Source organism: Stegodyphus dumicola, chromosome 8 (genome assembly GCF_044657685.1).
Source record: "Stegodyphus dumicola isolate Sdum_Otavi_A_Nest chromosome 8, ASM4465768v1".
In the NCBI taxonomy this organism is placed as follows: domain Eukaryota; kingdom Metazoa; phylum Arthropoda; class Arachnida; order Araneae; family Eresidae; genus Stegodyphus; species Stegodyphus dumicola.
The window spans coordinates 138,996,977-139,017,411 of record NC_140775.1 but is presented as its reverse complement, the minus strand read 5'-3'; the positions used below and the strand labels follow the sequence as shown (position 1 = coordinate 139,017,411).

Here is a 20,435-nt window from a genome sequence, read left to right as displayed (position 1 = left end):
CTGGTCTTCTGATTTATCTATTAAATGAACTCTATTCAGAAAGACATAGTTAAGTTATAAGTTAGGTATTATATTCTGAAACTCTATTCAGTTAATTATTTTAAACTCTATTCAGAAAGCTCAGGTAAAAAGCTGCTCTGTTAATAACAGAAAAATATGCTTCTTATTCATGCATTAGAAATTTATTTCCCACAATGTAGTCTGGCATATTTTTTAATCATCTGCACCTAATTATGAAAATACAGCCCAAACACGAAATCACCATTAAGTCTTTTATTATCAATCATTTACAAATTTTCCATTTGATAATTTATTTCTTTGCTTTAACTTCTTTTTTGGTGACTTTTCCAGCCTTGCCCTTGGGAGGTTTTCCTTTGGCTGGTTTCTCTTTAACATCCTTGACATGCTTCTTTTTACCTTTTTTTTCAGGCACTTCAATCTAATATGGAAAAAATATATATGAAGTTTTCATAAAACATTAATAATTCTTTTGTTTGCAATGTATAAAGAAAGATTCTTTGCATCTTTAGATTTTGTATACAAAAACATAAAATGATTACTTACACCTCTCTTTTTCATCAAAAGAATTTCTTTTTGCTTCTTTTTTCGCTCAGCATGCAGATATCTGTTGCGCCTCAGGACAGCTACATAGGGATTCAAGCGCAACATAACTCTAGTGTTCTTCAATGGGTTCTTCTTTAAGATGTAACGTCGTACCCTTTTACTACAAAAGCACAAAAAATATTTCAAATTAAAAAGGCAAATCTTTATGCTTTTCTGATATTCAGAATTATATTAGAATTTGTATGAAAAATGTAGATAATTCCATCATACACATTAAATTACACACATTTAAAGAGGATTATGCAAAATGCCCTCATGTTTAAAAAGTTACTTTGAGAATATTTTATACTCATCTCAAAAAAATATCTAGAAAAGAGAAGAATACTAAAGGCAAATTGAGTGTTTTCTTTTAAAATATACACTGGTCACCAAAATTAAAAGAATAATGACAGAAATAAAACATAACTGATACTTAAATTGTTAATAGAAATTCATACAAAAGCATTAGTTAACAAATTATGTTAGGCAGCTGATTATTTGCTTAATTACACTGGTCATCAAAAGTAAAAGATAACGACAGAACTGAAACATAACTGATATTTAATGAAAAATTACCGATAGAAATTTGTACAAAAGCATTAGTTAACATAAATTACAATGTTTGGCAGTTCACTGTTTGCAAAATATTGAAACTAAAACAAAAGTTATGGAAACTGGAAAATGATGGAAATTCACCTCTGGAAAAAAAAAATTGTTTCTTCAATATGGTGTATGGTCCTCTCAGACAGATGTGCATACCTCACATATTTCATAGATTTTATGAAGTCTTCTGAAATTGTATGCCACTCTTCTAAGAGTGCACTTTTCAGCTTCTGGAGGGCCCAGAGAGGAATTTGGCGTGCTGAAGTTCAGCACCATAAGGCATTCCACACAGACTCAATCAGCTTCAAGTCGAGTGAGTAAGGTGGCCAATCTATTCAGTATCTTTCGTTTGCAAGTATTCTGACACTACATATGTTGGATGATGCCAAGCATTGTCATCCATTAGCAAAAACTCAGAACCAACAGCATCCCTAAACAGTAATACCTCATCCACAATCCACATATCTCTAAGAGGTTACAGAACCTCCATTGAAAGATTCAGTTCCATGCAGCGATGTGTTCCGGTTCCTCTCAAAACCAATACCCTAAAGTCGCAGAAACGGGATATTTCACGGACAAGGGAAGGTAAGTCACGAGTTCATTCGTCTATCCAGATCAAAACACATCTCTAGAAACACTGTTCAGACTATATCCGGACTTATCAGTAAACAATACTCGGGCCCAGTCTTCAATGAACATGATGAGGGCACCAGTTTAATGGGCCCTTCTGGAAGCTGGAGTGAGAGGAACTCAAACCACTGGTTCTTGCACACAATCCTTTGTGCAGCAGCTAATTGAATTCCTGTGGTAGCCTGAACGTCTAAAACCAAATCGTTTAGCAGTTTCTTTGAGCTAACGACAGAAATGGTCTTCTGATGCAGTTGTTGTTCTTGGTCACCCTTGACTAGGCTGTCTGTCAACTGATTCATGCTTAAAAAGTGGCTCCTTTGAGGAATATTACAAATCCTGGGTGACCTCTGTTTTTTACCTTTGATTCTTACCAATTATTTGCCGTTTCTGATTTTCACTTAAACGATGCCTTTTAGCCATAACTACTGAATACTTACCACTGTCAGAAACCATAATCACTTTAAACAACACCACAAACCGGAATTCCAATATGCGTCTACCGAGCACCACACCGTCTAATGTGGAATCTACATATTTCCGACAATAATGGACGCACGAAGTGCAATTTTATGCTCAAATGTATTTCATTAACATACATAATTGCAGCAGGCACTGGGTGCAACATTAACTTAGCATATTTTTTCTCATTACCCTTTACTTTTGATGACCACTGTACATTTGACAGAATCTGTCCTTCATTTCTCTCAGGAAAATATTATTATTAGTATAGTCTCCATAAAAGTGCACATAAGGAGTGCATAATTTCAATTTTACATTTTGCATAGTTTATTCAATTCTTTATACGATCACTTATTTTTTGTGACTTTTATATCAAAAATCTCCCCCCTCGCAGTATCTAATTGAAGATAGCAATGAAAGGTAGCTTTTAGGTTTTGAAGGCTCAGTTTCTGACAATTTTTTACCACAGAAATCAGAATTTTAGCTTAATATATTTAGCATTAAAATTTATATGCCATTCTGAAGATTATACATGAATTCTCTTATAATTTAAAAAAAAAGTAGTAAAATATGACCACAATCCATTGATTTTTCACATTTATGTCAAAATAATAAATAGAATACAGTCAAAAGTCGTTAATGCGGACACCCATAATTCGGAATGATCTATAATCCGGATCTCAAAGCTAAAAACTTTCTGTGCATGCGGCGCGTTGACACATGCGCAGAATACATTTTCGCGTGCGCGTTTTATGTATAATGGACATTATAAGCTAAAATTATCTATTTCAATTAATGTTGATGATTGTGTTGGTCCTTAATTTTTGAATTGGATCCGGCTTATTATTTTTTGCAGACTGTAAGAGCAATACTATAAAAGTAAACTTGAACTTTCGATTCTGGAGCTCCCAAAACATTGTACAAAACGAAAGTATGTTTCGATGTTCATCAAACAAAAAGTGGAATTGCTGCAAAAAATGGATAAAGACATGAAGAATGTGACAGAGAGGTTAGTGAAAACGAAAAAATTTCGATTGACAAGTTAGTCGGTATTCTTGGTGCAGCAATTAACGGGACTTGAACAGCGGAACTTTGTAACTGAACAAGAAATTATGTCTGTTTATAGAATTATTATCACATTAATTAAAGAGAAAGCATTATCACATAAAACGAAGCAACTTACATTGAAAATGTTTAATAAAGTAAACAAATAAATATTAAGCTTTTTTTTTTTTTTTTTTTTTGTAAATTTTGATACCCTTTAGATCATAATTGTTCTTTATTTCATAAATTACGGTTTCATATTTTTAATTTTAGAATTTCTGCATGCCATCTTACAAGATTTAAACTGATGATCTATAATCCGGAAAAATCGATAATCCAGAATCGCCGAAGTCCCGATTAACGACTTTTGACTGTAGTTGCTTTTCCCTTCAAAATAACCACTTCAATGGCATAATGCACAAAATTAAACAAGAACTTTTGTCTACCATTTTTTATTCTTTTTAAATAGATATTCACTTAAGGTATTCGACACTGTGCAACTGATCAGCTTCCTATGCTGGAATAATAATACATAAAATCGTAAGTCAAATATTCAACACTATCTGTACACTACAGCAGAAGTACTTTTATATGCAACTAACACTGGTACATATGTAATTATTCTGACAGTATACAAAAAGCATTACATCAAGTACTGCTGCATAATGAATTTTATTTAGCATAGCATTTGATGATGCATAATTTTTTGATGCATCAGGAATGCTACTATGCAAAACATGAATTTATCTGTGATGACCTCTGATACATAGAGTGAGTTGTTTTTAAAAAATAAGAGACATGATAGTAGCCAACGAGCAATAATTACTATGGTAGGTTCGCATTCAACTTTGAGAGGCAGAGAATATCCCACATGAAGAATCCAACATGGCGGACTTGTGGTTTGGCCTTCTCGCTCACCAGACATCAACCCACGGGACTTTTTCTTCCGAGGGCACATGGAATATTTAGTGTACGAGATGCTGTGGACTTGGCTGAAGATGTCACAGCGAGAATCGTTGTTGCCCCAGACAAAATCAACACAGCACCAGGAATCTTCAAAAGAGTGCACCACACATTCATTTGCCAATGTGAACTGTGCAATAACATCTGTGGCTGCAGTGCACTTGCTGTGAGTTTTTCTCTGATCAATAAATCAGATTGTGCAACTTTTGGTATCATTCCTTCATTTTCTCAATACAGTTTGAATTCTAATTTTACCTTTTTTCTGCCTCTGAGTGGGGTGCAACTCTATGTTCCACAGTAATTATTGCTCACGAGGATGGGTACTTTTGCCCCTCTTATTTTGTAAAAACAATTTAAATTCATCATGTATATCTTTTCACAAGTAACCTCCTTCTCTTCCTTAAATTAATTGTTTACCATGAAGTGTAGATGAAAGATAAGTTTTAAAAAAATTATTTTTAAGTAACAACGAGAAGCAGTCTACTTTTAATCCCTTAACTGCCGCGGAAAATGTACAAGCTTTATTTCCCAGTGCCACGGTTTTTCACACAGGCACGCATAGTTATGCGATGTATTAGGGGGAAAATAAGTGCAAGTTTTACTTTCTGAAAACTGTTTACTTTCACAAAATAAAGAATAAAAGAAAAAAATGAATGCACAGAATTTAGTATTTTGAGTAAAAGTATAATAAAAAGATGTAAGTATAATAAAAAAAGATCCCTAAAATGGAGTTTCGATCAATTCATTTTTAGACCAGTAAAGTGTAATATCAGGTTTCAGTGTTCTACCTTGTGAAATCAATATGCCTAAAAAAAACATATATTTCTTCTGAACTGGTTGAATGCCACGATTTTGTTCTTGATTTCTTGTTTGCAAGGTGTTGGTTCATATACTCTTCTACAAAACGGTCAGTTTCAGTAACAATATGAAGCACGCGCAGTTCAAATAAAAATTCAAAAAAGATAAATGGGTTTGAAACGTCCATTATACCTTTCTTTATTCCTGGAACCTACTATAAAAGTAAACGAAAACGGAGGACACTGAATTAAAAAAAATAAGTTTTACTCAAACACCAGCCAATACCGCACAATCATTACTTTCACCACTTTAGACACACCTCTCTCTCCAATTTCTCCCCAGACTATGAAATAGTATCCTCCTTTGCATACTTTGTCAAGGTCATTGCGGTGTTGCATTCCCAATCTTTGCGAGTAGCAGTGCAAAGCAAACGATAGTAGTTTGGAAGGGCGTATATATACGCCTGGGGCAGTTAACGCATTGGCTAAACAAGGCGTATATATACGCCCGCGGCAGTTAAGGGGTTAAGTTAAACAGGGTTCATAGCCACATTTTAGTTAAAAAAATAAGCACTTTTCAAGCACATTTTAAGAAAAAAGAAAAATAAGCACCTGTCTAATTACATTATACACAACTGCATAACCTTAAAAATTAGACTCGTAATTTAAAATATGAGAAATGCAGTATTTATTAAGAGAGAATAAGCATTACCTCAACAATGGAAAAAAATTACTTTTTTTTTTTTTTAAATTTTGAATAACAGTTCAATTTACAGAACTAGTTTACAACGAGTGAAAAATCTAAGCAGAACTAAACTATATTACAAGATTTAATGATGAAATTTCAGTTCAAAATAGAGGAAATAAATAATAAGGCATATTTATTCTGTTTGCTTGGAACTTAATAATAAATAGTATTTATTTTTCCACTCATATTGATATTTAACTAATTTAAATCTAAATTCTGAACATTTTCCAAATTTTCATCGTATATCAATTTTCCCTTAACAGATACTGCAAGCAAAGTAATTTAAGTAAAAACGAGGAACATTTCTGAAATCAGAAGACAGAAATTTGCCTCATGCAGTCATCCTTTAACAGTAAAAGCTTAACTACCCGCATACTTGAAAATTGGCGAATATTCGGACAGTCGAGCGTAACTTGAAAAAGATGAGCGGAGGGGGAAGATAGACTGTAGCCGTTCTTTAGATTTTTCGCTAAATAAATGCTTTTGACATTTCGATATGTGCATCATATAAAAACAAACCAACTCAACAGAAAAATATTCTGCTTGCAAGCACAGTAAAACTCTTTTAAGTGTACATAAACAAATCTCGGACCGAACAACAAAAGTAATTATCTCTGCAAAATAGCGCAACGTTATTGCGCAATATGGGTGCCGTAATTCTTCCCTACATGATATTATGCAAACGGACCCAACAGCTGCCGGTTTGGGGGAATAAAGAACTATATAAAGGAAAAGAAAGAGACTTACCAATCTGGGGTGTTTTTCATTCTAATTTTCAACAGACAGTGTTAAATTTCCGGAATAGAATCATTCTTCGTTTGGGTTGGTAGACCGCAGAACTTTTAGTCCTATTCAATCCAGATTGGAAAGTGACACACACACACACAAAAAAAGAGGTCTGCTGCTTGTTTTTTGCAGCACACTGTAACAGTTTCAATATTCGAGATTTTGCGGAGAAAGGGGAGAACCTCCCAACCTTCGTACTGTATAATGTATTCGACAAAAAAATGAAATTATTTAAACAATTCGATTACTTTCCCTTTATTTAAGCCATTCCGAATATTATTCCTTAGAAAGCTAATCTGTGTTAAAACACAACCATTTTTGGAAGTTTACTATACTTCAGCAGTTACTGCAACTATGTTATTGTAAACATTCATACATATGCTCATAATATAAGCATAACGATCATAATAAACTCGAATATGAACTGACCAAGCGGAACGAGAATGCAAATTATTAAGATCTTGAAAGAAATTCAAACGTGTGTAGTATTTGGGTGGGAGGAAAAGAATGTCGAATGTGCCGGAATTTTCTACTGCTTTCGCAATTCTTTGACCAACAGAACAACGGGCACCTGTCTATACTTTCCAAAGTATACACCAAAGATCATGTTAATGCAGAGAAAGGGGGAAAAGCTATTTCTGGGAGTATTATTCACCATCTGACATTCCATATTAAAAAGAAAAGTTGTTTATTTAGTTTCAGCTTTGTATAGGGAAAAATTGTGCGTTCATTTAAAAAAAAAAGGGGGGGGGGGCTTTAAAGAAAAAGTAAGCACCTATAAGGAGCCTTTATATTTTATTTTTAAATATAAGCACTTATAAGGACCGCTACGAACCCTGGAACCCTGTTAAACATTTAAAAAAAAACTACTAAATACAAGACATTGAAATTCTCTTATTTTAGTTGATTTTGGATGGTTTGAAATGAAGCAAAACTAAACTGAAGATTTAGCGGAACTGATCTATACTTCCCTATAAAAGAAAACCTTGTCATATAAGCTTTACATGATGATCACACTTTTAAAGTTCAAGCTGGATATATATAATTCTGATGTTTAAATTTCTTGTACACAGTATCAGATCAGCAGTACCGCAATTTCTTATTGTATCACTTCAGAGCTCCTTCACTCCAAAACACCTCCATTAATAATTTCTGTATTTTACAGAAATTTTTTTTAGTTCACAAAACTGTAATCAGTGACTTCACAGTTAAAATAATAAAATATATGCTAACTTTTGTTTAAACTTTGCTTCCCCCCCAATTAATAAAATACACATTAAAAAAGTTTTGTATTACACCAGTTTAAAAGTTATGCACATTGAAGAAAAATATTAAGCTAATTTAGGCAATGCTTACATTGGACGTCTCATGGCTTTTCGAAGTTCAGGACCTTTCAGAAGACGAGCCAAATCAACATTTGTCATCTTATGCATTGGAAGGCTAATAGGGGAAAAAAATAAAACTGTCAGTAAAATAATGGTTTACATATTTGAAATTATTACATAGAAAACATTAATATTCTGAAATTATTTTCACACTGTAAAACTCTTACAGATTTTTTAAAAAACATTCATAATTAAGATGCATTTCCAAGTTAAAAAAAAAAAAAAAAAAAAAAAAAAAAAAAAAAAAAAAAAAAAAAGAGGAAATGTTAAGTTTCTCTGGAGATTATGACGAGAAAAAGAATAAATATTTTGATAAGTATTTGAAAAGACAGAATTTTTAATGCCATATTATTAATCTCTTCGCTTACAACATCAAGAGAATGAAGCTGCCCTATGTGCCAAAACTTAACGTGTGTCTAGTTTGGTTTCAATAGAATAAAGCACAGCCCTCCAGGGCTATTTGCCTATGGGGTGGAACGCCTTCGTGGAGGACTTTCTAAGGGAACTGGCTCATATACACATTACACATGGGGGAAAACACCTAGCCCATTTGTGGGATTCAAACCTTGGGCAAAACTACCAGTCTTCAGCGAATTTACTGCTTGGCTGGCTGGTGGGCCCAATGTGTGTCTGATAGTGTTTTGCAATTAAGCCTAATATGCTGAAATAATTCCTATAAAATCCAGTTTTTACTGAAATATTTAAATTCTTGGCTATATTATTTCTCATAAGCAGAATATTCTAATATTTAAAATAAGTTAATATGTAACATTGGTAATAATTATTATATTAACATTTTTTTCATAAGTTATGGAGAAAAAACTTAAGAATTTACATATCAGCACCCACAGCAATAATTAAAGAATTTTAACCTGCTTGACTATGTGAAACATTTTTTTTAAATTCCTGAATCTTCACACGTATTGCACATTTTGCATTTGAATAATAAAATATTAAATAATATTCATAACAGTAGATTATGTTCAATAACATGTCTCAGGATTCTGACATTTTAAATAAATGTTCCATAGAGGCATTGCATTATCAAATCATGATACAGTGATCCCATGGAGAGAAGATATATGATACACTGAAAGTGAAAAGAAAATTTATTTTCTAACAAAGAGTATAGCTTCCAATGCAAATGAATACTAATAAAGACAAAATTAATTTACAAATAATTTTAAAATAGTTCAGATATTTTTCAGCAACATAACTTTGATCTGTTGCGATTAAACATTAATATTGCGAATGCTAAGCATAAAACAAATGGTTACTTTATTCTAATTATGTACAATTAATTTACTAAAGACAAATCAAGGTAATACGGAGAATAACCAAAATAGATTCAAAGCTGCTAATCAGGAAGGGGGGAAGAAAAATTACTCACATAACAATTAACAGGAAAATAATAATTCAAAATTTATTTTTGAGCAGTTTAATCTAGAGAATTAGTTAAGTCGATGGAATCTTCATTCGAACTAATAAAGGACCTAAAAATAACAGATGAAAAAACATACATATCTATGTATATAAATGAAAAAACCAAGTTATAAATGGCATTAAAAGAACAACCTTATGTTTAATGTAGATCTAAAAGAAACTATTGATTTTGAAGGCAATGAAGCCAAACAGATACAGGTCCCTCTTTGTCAGGAGGTAAAAAGTTCTCTACAAAAGAAAGATGATTGCACTTTTACTAAAAACAAAGGGTGAATGAAAGCTAAAGCGAGCATAGTGCCATCTCCCCACAGAAGGGGGGGGGGAACGAAACGAAAATTTAAGATATCAATTTTAAAACTGTTAGGAAGAACTACATTGGAATTAATGTCATTAACTAAACCAGATAAATTTTTGTGAACATGAAAAGCTTTAACAAAATCTAGTTCACAAACTGGAGAAGTGTTATAGATAATTTTAAACCCCCCCCCAATTTCCAGCTATGATTAACTATAAAAGATTTGTTTATTTCTTCTCTCACATAAAGATTTTTGTTCCTTGTTGCAAAATTTGAATGATTAATTTGGCAGATATACCTCACACCTTGCTGACATGGTTAATTCCATAAGAACAGAGTCAGAATCTTCAACAAACAATTGATTTTATTGATAGGTGAGAAAATTACCTGTAAGTTGATTTGCTGGAGAATGCTCACAATCTTATAACTCACAGAAGGATGAAGCTGAATAACAAGGTTATTAATGCTATTTCTAACAGTGGAATACCTTTTTTAATAGCAAGATTAGATTAAAGATTTTTACAGGTTTTTGTCAATGACATAGTAAATGGCAAATAATTTCATATAACTGAATTCTTCGGATACCAAGAAACGATCTATGACAGCAAAATATCAGTAAACAGCATTGTTTATCACAGTGACATGATTTAGCGTGGGGAGGTAAGCAAACAGGAAAGTGTTTAACAATAGTACTGAAACAAATTCAATCACAAGGGAACAATAGTACTGAAATCAAATTCATTGTGGATTACTAGAATATGTGAATGGTTCCCTCCCCCCATGTTGTGTATTATTAGAATGTAAAGGAAGGAAATTACCTGATTCAATTTCAGAAGTGAAATGGATAGCTGGATCAATCAAATTTATAATAAATAAAGCAAACGAAACAATGATTTTACAATACTGAACAAACTTTCATCGTTTTTACAAATTTCATCAAAGACACACAACTGTTAGAAATAAAATTAACAACTTTATTATCATTCAATTTCATTCTTCAATCAGTTATAAAATTGCACGGAATCTCCAGAAGTTTAGTTTTCCAGTCATTTCCCCACCTATCACTAAAATCCACTGTTCAATTCTGTATCTGACTTCTGTATTAAGTATCCATAATGGATACTTCAACTTCTTTGCACACCTATTAAATTGTACACACTTTTTTCTGCATTTCATTTTAACTTATTTCCTTGAATTATTCTAATTAACTGACCCTCAGGGTAAGTTTAAAATTAAATCAAAAACTGCAAATTTTTAAATTAAATACCCCAGTCAATTTTGGTCTTACACTAGTCGAACTTTTTTTTTTTTTCTTCTTCCCATTATGAGTATAAAATTTTACAATAAGTACAAATTACAGAACACCCAAATCGGATTTTACAAAATCTGCATAAAATTTTAACAACTAGTTACTAAGTAAAGAGGTTACTCTTAATCTGCCAGTATTCAAAGAACTTTTCTCCCATTATTCTACAATTTGTTCCAATTCTATCAGTGTGCAAGACCATAAAATTTTGGTCTGACCATGGTTCAGAAAGGAGAATTTCCTGTAGCACAATGTCTGATCAGATTAAGCATATTAAACTTAACTGAAATTCAATTGTGCATATATAAACCACTAGCGATTTGTTACAGGCAATTTACAAAACACAAACTTCTTGTATTCTTATTTTTCATAATGAGCATAAAATTTTCCCAAATATGAGTAGAGGAAAATTGGGAGACCACATTAAAATTAGATTTTGTTGTTTTCCCAATTTTTTTATTTGAAATTGTCAAAACGTGAATGTTAAAAAATTACATTTGTAAGAGAAACTGAACACTAGTATAGTTTCAACTTTGGTAAAGTCAACAAGAACCTTTAGTTACATAATTTTTATATATCCTGGATTCTGTGCATATATTGTTGCAGATGAAAAACTCCAAATTATGACATGTTATTACTTGCTATTGCACAACCTTTTTTTGTACTGTTTCATGCTGATGAGCTGTGGCAGTAATTTTCTATCAATTACAACAAAGTAACAGAACAGGGTGTAGTTAATTAGGTATTGACAGTAAAACTTTACATTCAGTAACTACTTGAATAACTTGTTTCATACAAAATATAAAATAAAAAGCATCTTACTTGTAATCTTTCTTTTTCAAAGACTTTTTCTTCCATGTACCATACAAAGCATCTAAACGTCGGAAAGCTGATTCAGTCCAGATTACAAATCGACCTACATGCCCACCTGGTGCCAATCGCAATAAATTCAACTTATCCACATTTATAGTTTCAATGCCTACAAATTGATAAAAAAAATGAAATAACACCTTTTGCTAAAAATTTCAAACTATCTGGATACAAGAAATATTTAGAATGTAAATATTAAAGTAAATTTTTTTTCCAGTAAAATGACATGAAATTAATAAAATCAGATTTAATGCAGGTTTACTTACTCACCTGGGATATTTCTAAAGGCTCTAGTGAGTCCCTGGTCTTTACGGTACACAATTACGGGTCCTAATCTTTGAATTCTTCTACGGTTCCTCATCTTACCTTTGCCTGCTCTAAAACGCTTTGAGTTGTAAACCTAAAAATAAAAGCAGCACAAGCATTTTAGAAGTGACATATGCAATTTAAACATGATAAAACAAACTATATAATCATAGATATAAATTTTTCTGCCAGTAGAAGGGGGAGGAACCGCACTAATTTGTCATACCCATTAAACATTATAATCTAGCATTAAAGTATGACATTAAGTAAAAACAAATTATAGAAAACCTACATCAGATTTTATGAAATTAAGAATTATAGATAATTTTTGGACACCTTTAACCTAACAGGCACTAGTCTTAATCTGCCAGTAATAAACTTTGCATTCATTATCCTAAAATTTGAAAGTACTTTTCCCCATCATTCTACAATGTGTTCCAATTCTATCAGTGTGCAAGACCACAATTTGGTCTGACCATGGTACAAAAGGAGAATTTCATATAGCACAATGTCTGATCAGATTAAGCATATTACCCTTAATTAAAATTCAATTGTGCATAAATAAATCACACTGCTACAGGCAGTTACAAAACACAAAGTTATAATACTTCTACAAAGATTCAAAATCTAAATTGTTTAAAAATTATTCTTTAATGAGTTTAAATATCATTATCAAATTTTAAATAAATGAGTACAATAAAAAACTGCTATCTGAAAATTTCAGTAGTCCTTGAAAAGTTTAACATTAAAGTTTTTTTAATGCTAAAAAATTATGTTTTAAAGCACTGCAAACTAGTTCAATGCATAACACAACTTTTGGCTTAACAGTAATGACTAGCATATTACAAGGAACTAATCCTATAAAACCCACATATTTATAAAATAACAAAATTACAAAGAAATAAGTGGTATATATTATTCCAGTACTTATGTATTATCCCATCAACCAAGAAAATTGGCCTACCATCAAAAAGTTGGTGGATATCCTGTCAAGGTTGTACCAATTACTCCTGTGGAACTCTAAGCCACATTTCTATCTGCAAATTTCACAATAAAATATCTGAATGCCTTTCTGCACAATCTATCAAATTAGCCACTGCTGTGGAAGTATTTGATCCAATTTGTTTTTGCGCTTCATAAAAAGGCTGTCGTAGATTTCTGCTATTTTACCTACTAGAAAAACATTTGCAGGTAATTGTTCCAATTTATTTCTGCTTCAACTGCTCTTTTCCCTATCAAAAAGATGTTAATTCTGATTTATAAATGAACCACATTGCAGTCATAAATACAGGTCTCAAACTTTTTTTTCAAAATGCAAAGGAAAAAATATAGCAACAACAATTTATATCCTTTTTTATAAAAATAAAATGTGGTTTACTAAGAATCAAGAGGTTACATCAAACGAAAATGCAAATGTTATGAGTGTTTTGTGATATCACATATATTCATAATTAGTGCTCTTGCCACCAGTTTTGTGGTCAACAGAAGTAATTACCTTTATTTTATTATATATTGCTCAATAGAAGTCTTTGCACACATATTTAATAATAAAAGAAGTCTTAAAGATTTAGTTGTGCAACTTTTTACAGGATTACTTATATACATAAGTAGCTTGCAATAAATATTTATTTAAGTGAGAATATTTTCTAATTTTACTAGAATGTTGAATCTGTAAACTGAAAATAGATACCTCAAAGAAGTTTCTTTCAAGGTATTATAAAATTATACTATTTTTAAAAATAAATACAGAATCAACATAATGAAGTTACTTGTTCCAATTCTATCAGTGTGCAAGACCACAAAAATCTTCGGTCTGACCATGGTTCAGAAAGGATAATTTATGTAGCACCAAGTTTATGATATTCAGTTTAGCAAATCAACTCAACTGAAATTAAACTGTGCAAGGGGAAGGAAAGATTACACATAGAAAATAGCCTACTTTTCAGTACTTTTTCTCCCTTGACTATAAAATTTATTTCAAGTGCATGAAAAACTGAAATTTGCCACTAGCTGTATGGTAACACATTTTGTTCCTTTCCCACTATCAACAACTAATTTCTTTTATTTTTAATTATTTATGTCACATGCACCTCATTCATGATATTCTAAAATTAATGATTATGAAGAATTAAAACTTTACAAAAGATGCTAATATCTTACTTTAATTCCAGAACTACCTCTTTATTACAGTGCATCATACCTTTTCTTAAAGTCAAAAACTATTTGTTCAAAACTTTAGGTTTGACCATGGTTCAGAAAGGATAATTTATTTAGTATAATGTCTGATCAGTTCAGCAGGTTAACTCAACTCAAATTCATACGTGCAAATTTCAGGAAAAAAGATAAACTATATATATATATATATATACTTGCCAAAATATGACACTAAAAAACCAGATTTTTCACAATATTAGAAAGACTTTTGAAATGATAAAAACATAGTTTTTAACAATGAATTAACTTTAGATTGTTACTAATTCTTAAATGCAAGCAACACAAAATACCTTACACATAAAAAACATTTTTATTACTTGCATCGTTTAACAAAAAAAGGGGGGACACTTTAATCAGTTTTCGTATAAATGTTATGAACAGTGCAGATTTTGCTTTCATTGAGAAAGAAACTTTATAATCTTGGTTTTTTAATTGTAAACTGCAAAATTATGACTGCAATATTATCAGTGGCAACATCAATATCATCATCTTTCATGACTAAATGAAGTAACACAGGAAATCTGTTCAAAAAGTACCTTATATCACAAAAATATGCATTTGCTAGAGCAGTAACATCAGCAACTTTAGCATGCAAAATCAGGATTACTTATGCATGAAGCTTGCAATAAATATTTAAGTGAGAATATTTTCTAATTTTACTAGAATGTTGAATCTGTAAACTGAAAATAGATACCTCAAGTTTCTTTCAAGGTATTATAAAATTATACTATTTTTAAAAATAAATACAGAATCAACATAATGAAGTTACTTGTTCCAATTCTATCAGTGTGCAAGACCACAAAAATCTTCGGTCTGACCATGGTTCAGAAAGGATAATTTATGTAGCACCAAGTTTATGATATTCAGTTTAGCAAATCAACTCAACTGAAATTAAACTGTGCAAGGGGAAGGAAAGATTACACATAGAAAATAGCCTACTTTTCAGTACTTTTTCTCCCTTGACTATAAAATTTATTTCAAGTGCATGAAAAACTGAAATTTGCCACTAGCTGTATGGTAACACATTTTGTTCCTTTCCCACTATCAACAACTAATTTCTTTTATTTTTAATTATTTATGTCACATGCACCTCATTCATGATATTCTAAAATTAATGATTATGAAGAATTAAAACTTTACAAAAGATGCTAATATCTTACTTTAACCGCTTCCCTTACAAATTTTTTTGAAAAAAATTGCAAAAAATCATCACATTTTTTTATTTTATTATTAAATACAGCAAAATGAAACAAATCAAAATATGTAGGTTTTAAGTAAAATTTTTAATTTTTTGAAGGTGTAAAAGCATTTATTTTTAGTATTAGTTTACTATTCAGAGTTATCTCGGGCAAACGAAAAAAAGTTAAATATTAATCCTTGTATGATAGTTTTTGAAACAAGGAACAACACAGAGTTATACCTGACGTTCTACACTGGTATCTGGTCTCTTTTCTTACTGGCTTACCGCTGGAATCTCTTTCACGGGAGCAGAGAGTACACTGTCTCGTTGGATTTTATTTAGTTATTTATTTATTTTTGATTTTTCCCCCACCTCTTCATAATCACTATCTGAAAAATCATCGCTTTCACTATCTTCCATCATAGCCATTATTCTATTTTTTTTTTTACAATGCATGCATCCTTCTTTATACATTACTAATCCACAAGCCAACGTATACTATACAATAGGGAAACATGCGACCAGTCCCTCCAAAAGAACCGCGCAACCAACAAAATTTGGCAAACTGCTAATCAAAGGTAAATATTTCCTTTCATTTCTTCCAGCCCGTGTAAAACCGTGATAAAAGAAATCGCACTAACAAATTCTGCTTCGCCCGAGTTTTCTCGGGATAGTAATTAACTGCAATATATACGAACCCGAGATAACTCGGGATTATCAGGTAAGCGGTTAATTCCAGAACTACCTCTTTATTACAGTGCATCATACCTTTTCAAAAACTCAAAAACTATTTGTTCAAAATTTTAGGTTTGACCATGGTTCAGAAAGGATAATTTATTTAGTATAATGCCTGATCAGTTCAGCAGGTTAACTCAACTCAAATTCATACTTGCAAATTTCAGGAAAAAAGATATATATATATATTTGCCAAAATATGACACTAAAAAATCAGATTTTTCACAATGTTAAAAATGATAAAAATATAGTTTTTAACAATGAATTAACTTTAGATTGTTACTAATTCTTAAATGCAAGCAACACAAAAATACCTTACACATAAAAAACATTTTTATTACTTGCATCCTTTAACAAAAAAAAAAAAAAAAAAAAAAAAAGGGGGGGGGGACATTTTAATCAGTTTTTGTACAAATGTTATAAACAGTAGCAGATTTTGCTTTCATTAAGAAAGAAACTTCATAATCTTGATTTTCTAATTGTAAACTGCAAAATTATGACTGCAATATTATCAGTGGCAACATCAACATCGTCATCTTTCATGGCTAAATGAAGTAACACAGGAAATCTGTTCAAAAAGTACCTTATTTCAGAAAAATATGCATTTGCTAGAGCAGTAACATCAGCAACTTTAGCATGCAAAATCACTTCATCGTTGACTGGAAATTTATGTAGTATATAATCACATACTCAACAAAGGTAACTTCTAACATGAAAATAAAACTTATTTTTGCTTTCTTCTGAAGGTTCTTCCACTAACTTTTGTAGTTGCAGCTTCTATTACCAAATCTTCATCTTTCTTCTGATTTTCTATTTCACCATAAATCACATCATGTATAGAATTACAAGGCAAAACACAGAATGGTTTTACAAACTTTGATAAAATGTCTTTAAATAGATCATAAATCATTGATTGCAAAACATGAATTAATGGAATTCTGCTTTGTTGAACTGTGTTAAGAACATCAAATAATGGCAAAATGAATAGTTAAAAAAAAAAAAAAAAAAAAAAAAAAAAAAAAAAAAAAAGCAGCAGCTTTGTTAACCCTTTGATGCGCGGTGGCTGTGCCTTGGAACCACAAATTTTTGAAATTTTTCCCGCTCTTGTTTCCAAACCGAGTGAAAACCAATTGATTAATTATCTTTTATGTATAAACAACGCAAAATTACTGCAGAACTATACATTTTTTAGGTCTTAGTATTTTAAATCGGATGCCTTTTAAAATTCATTTTCAGTGAGACAAATTAACTTATATTTATTTATATTAATAACTTAAAATTTCAAAATTTTTTAATTGCACATGATTATTTCTATCATAAACAATAAAAATACAGCAATAATTAAACTGCAAATATAAACAACCTGTGTATATTTATGGTATTTCCTTTGTTGTATCAGGGTGAGACCACCGCCTCTACAGCATTGCGTTACAATGCTCACATTCCCCTAGAGGCTTGGTCAGTAAGTGATGACAAAATAACATGTCTAAATTGCAAAGACAATTTATCTAGCCTAGTTGATCCCATTAATCCATCTAATGCAGAAAGGAAAGAAAAAACTGGACAGAAAGTTCAGATACAATGTCCAAAGGCAATTATAGATTATAATAAAAAATATGGGATATGTGGACTATTTTGACCAACTAAAAAGCTTATATGAAATTGATAGAAAAAGTAAGAAATGGTGGCATCGAATCTTCTTTCATTTTATTGATGTCACCATTATAAACGCCTTCATTATATACCGAATGCTTCCAGAAAGTGACCCCAGTTTGAAAATACTCAAGTCTTTCAGAATGAATAGAATCAGTAATATGATACGAATGGGAAACGAAGGATCTGTACCAAAGCGAAAAAGATCAAGCCTGCCTATCAACATAAAAAACCGTAAATTTTATGTGCCAGATGAAAAACAACTAAAGAACGCAAGACATATGTCAGTAAAATGCAAATCCCAGTGGTGTACATTTTGTAGCACAAGGAAGAAACCTCATAGAACAAGATACATGAGCGAAATGTGCAATGTTGGCTTACGCATGTACCAAAAAGATAAAACATGCTTTGAGCAGTTTCATAAAAAATAACTTAGTTCTTTGACATTTAAAAAAAATCACTGTTTTTTTAATACTCTATTGAGTTTTTTTTATCTATTTATCCCAATTTCCTTATTATGTATGTTCTCATGTTTTCACTGCTGCAGAAAAATTACATAAATTATAATTTTTTCTGATGATTTGCTTTGTAAAATAAAGTAAAAAATTTACATTTGATGCAATTTTTAAATGCAGTTGTTTTTTTTTTATTCGCAAATTTCGTCATTCACTGGAAAAGCGTATGGAAAAAGGTAAGTTTTTTTTCTTCTACTAACTCAGTAAGTTTCAAAGTCCTAGATGCGCACTGGTTTCACAGCGAAACCACCATCCACAGTTTAATGGGCGAGTTTTTTTAATTCATATATTATGTCTCTAGGATCACAATATTCGATTTCTAGTGTTTTTAGTTAAAAAAATTATAAAAATAATATAGCGCGCGTCAAAGGGTTAAAGTCCGAAGAAAAACAAATATTCGTTCTCCACAAGATAAACTTACGGTAATCAGAAAATGTTTCGTGTGTTGAGCAATTTTTTTATTTTCAAAAAAATTTGTATCAGTTTTACGATTATATTTTACAGTATTATTTTGAGAACTGCCAGTTGATTTGCTGAATGGTGCAGAAACTACTTTATTTTTCTCAAACCTATTTTTAACAATGGAAGTGTTAACTACAGAGCCTTTTATCTTAACTCTCGAAGCATTTACTTCTTTAAAAAATGGAAGAAGTGGGTTCCATTGATCGTGGATTCTAGACAAAGCATTTCTTTAAAGACAGCCAGTGTGTACACACGTTCCAAAATTTTTCTCATTTCTTTATTATGCAGCTGTTAGAACTGTTTCAATTTTTCCTTCCTTTTTTAACTCCTTTCAAGATAATAATAATTATCAATAATGTGTTCATCCACATTTATTGGTAAAGAACCTGCACCTTTTTCAGCTGCTAAATTTAAGAAGTGACAGGTGCACCTCACAATCTGCAAATCTGAGTTTTCCTTTCTTAAAATGCCTGCAACAACAGCCTACCGAGTTTTCCTTTCTTAAAATGCCTGCAACAACAGCCTACTGAGTTTTCCTTTCTTAAAATGCCTGCAATACCAGCCTACCATTACTGGTGCATTTTCGGCACCAAGTGCTAAGCAATTATCCAAAGGGACTGCATTTTCTTTTAAAGTTTTAATAATTAGCTGTGCTTTATTAAAGCCTGTCGAATGTCATTCTCAAGTGAGAACAGAAAGTAAACTGCACTCAATTTCTGAAGACTCTATATTAAAAAAAGAAACAACAATTGGATACAGTTTTGAATCGGTATTATTGCTTCCATCCGTAGAAAGGCAGAACGGAGCTGTTTTAATGCAATCAATAACTGAATATTTATTTTTCAAACTCATTTATTTAACAATTGCCTGTTTTGGTCCTTGCATTTGAGTATTTCTTAGCAATGTTACTACCGGGAAACATTTTTCTAAATAAAGCTGCAGCGTATCTGATGCATTCAGTGGCAGGTTAGACATTCTGCATTAATAACTTTTTGGTCCTGAAGAAAAATTTAATTTTTAGTTTTCTTCAAACAAGTTTGTGTACGCACATACATGTTGTGGTTTTGTGTACGCACATACATGTTTGAGAAATATCGAAAAATTGCAAGGACAGACTGTACACACTGCAAATTTATTACATTTCCTTGAGGAAATAATGGAAGAAAAGTCAACTGTGTACGATTTTTGAAACGCATACGAGTATTTCACCTTTCTCACAGACATAACAAAAGATGATAATTTCTAAATAACTAAAGAACATCCAAATAGCAGCCTTGATCTTGTTTTGTGCTCACTGGCTAATATATGCCAGATGACACACAGTGGAGCTCGATGCTCATTGAAGATCTGGAGAACGACGTTTCTGGATACATATGCTCTCACTTACAGAGCAAAATTTTCATTTAATTCGCAAGGTTTTGTTTTAATATAATCTAGA

The 20,435-nt window shown here is 31.4% G+C and overlaps 1 protein-coding gene and 1 non-coding gene across 2 annotated transcripts in view; both read right to left on the bottom strand.

The window, feature by feature from the left end:
* Positions 1 to 258: 258 nt before the first annotated feature.
* RpL4 (ribosomal protein L4) overlaps positions 259 to 20,435 on the bottom strand; it is a 42,204-nt gene continuing 22,027 nt past the window's right edge. Inside the window, exons 5-9 of the mRNA XM_035374257.2 lie at positions 12,203 to 12,332; positions 11,885 to 12,041; positions 7,990 to 8,073; positions 565 to 724; positions 259 to 439 (exon numbers count right to left, since the gene is read on the bottom strand). Of these exons, the coding sequence (XP_035230148.1) occupies positions 311 to 439; positions 565 to 724; positions 7,990 to 8,073; positions 11,885 to 12,041; positions 12,203 to 12,332 (660 nt within the window). The 3' untranslated portion in view covers positions 259 to 310. The remainder of the gene's footprint in view (positions 440 to 564; positions 725 to 7,989; positions 8,074 to 11,884; positions 12,042 to 12,202; positions 12,333 to 20,435) is intronic.
* LOC118202105 (small nucleolar RNA SNORA15) lies at positions 11,232 to 11,362 on the bottom strand. Its single transcript, XR_004760358.1, has one exon. It is a non-coding gene; the product is annotated as a small nucleolar RNA SNORA15 (small nucleolar RNA).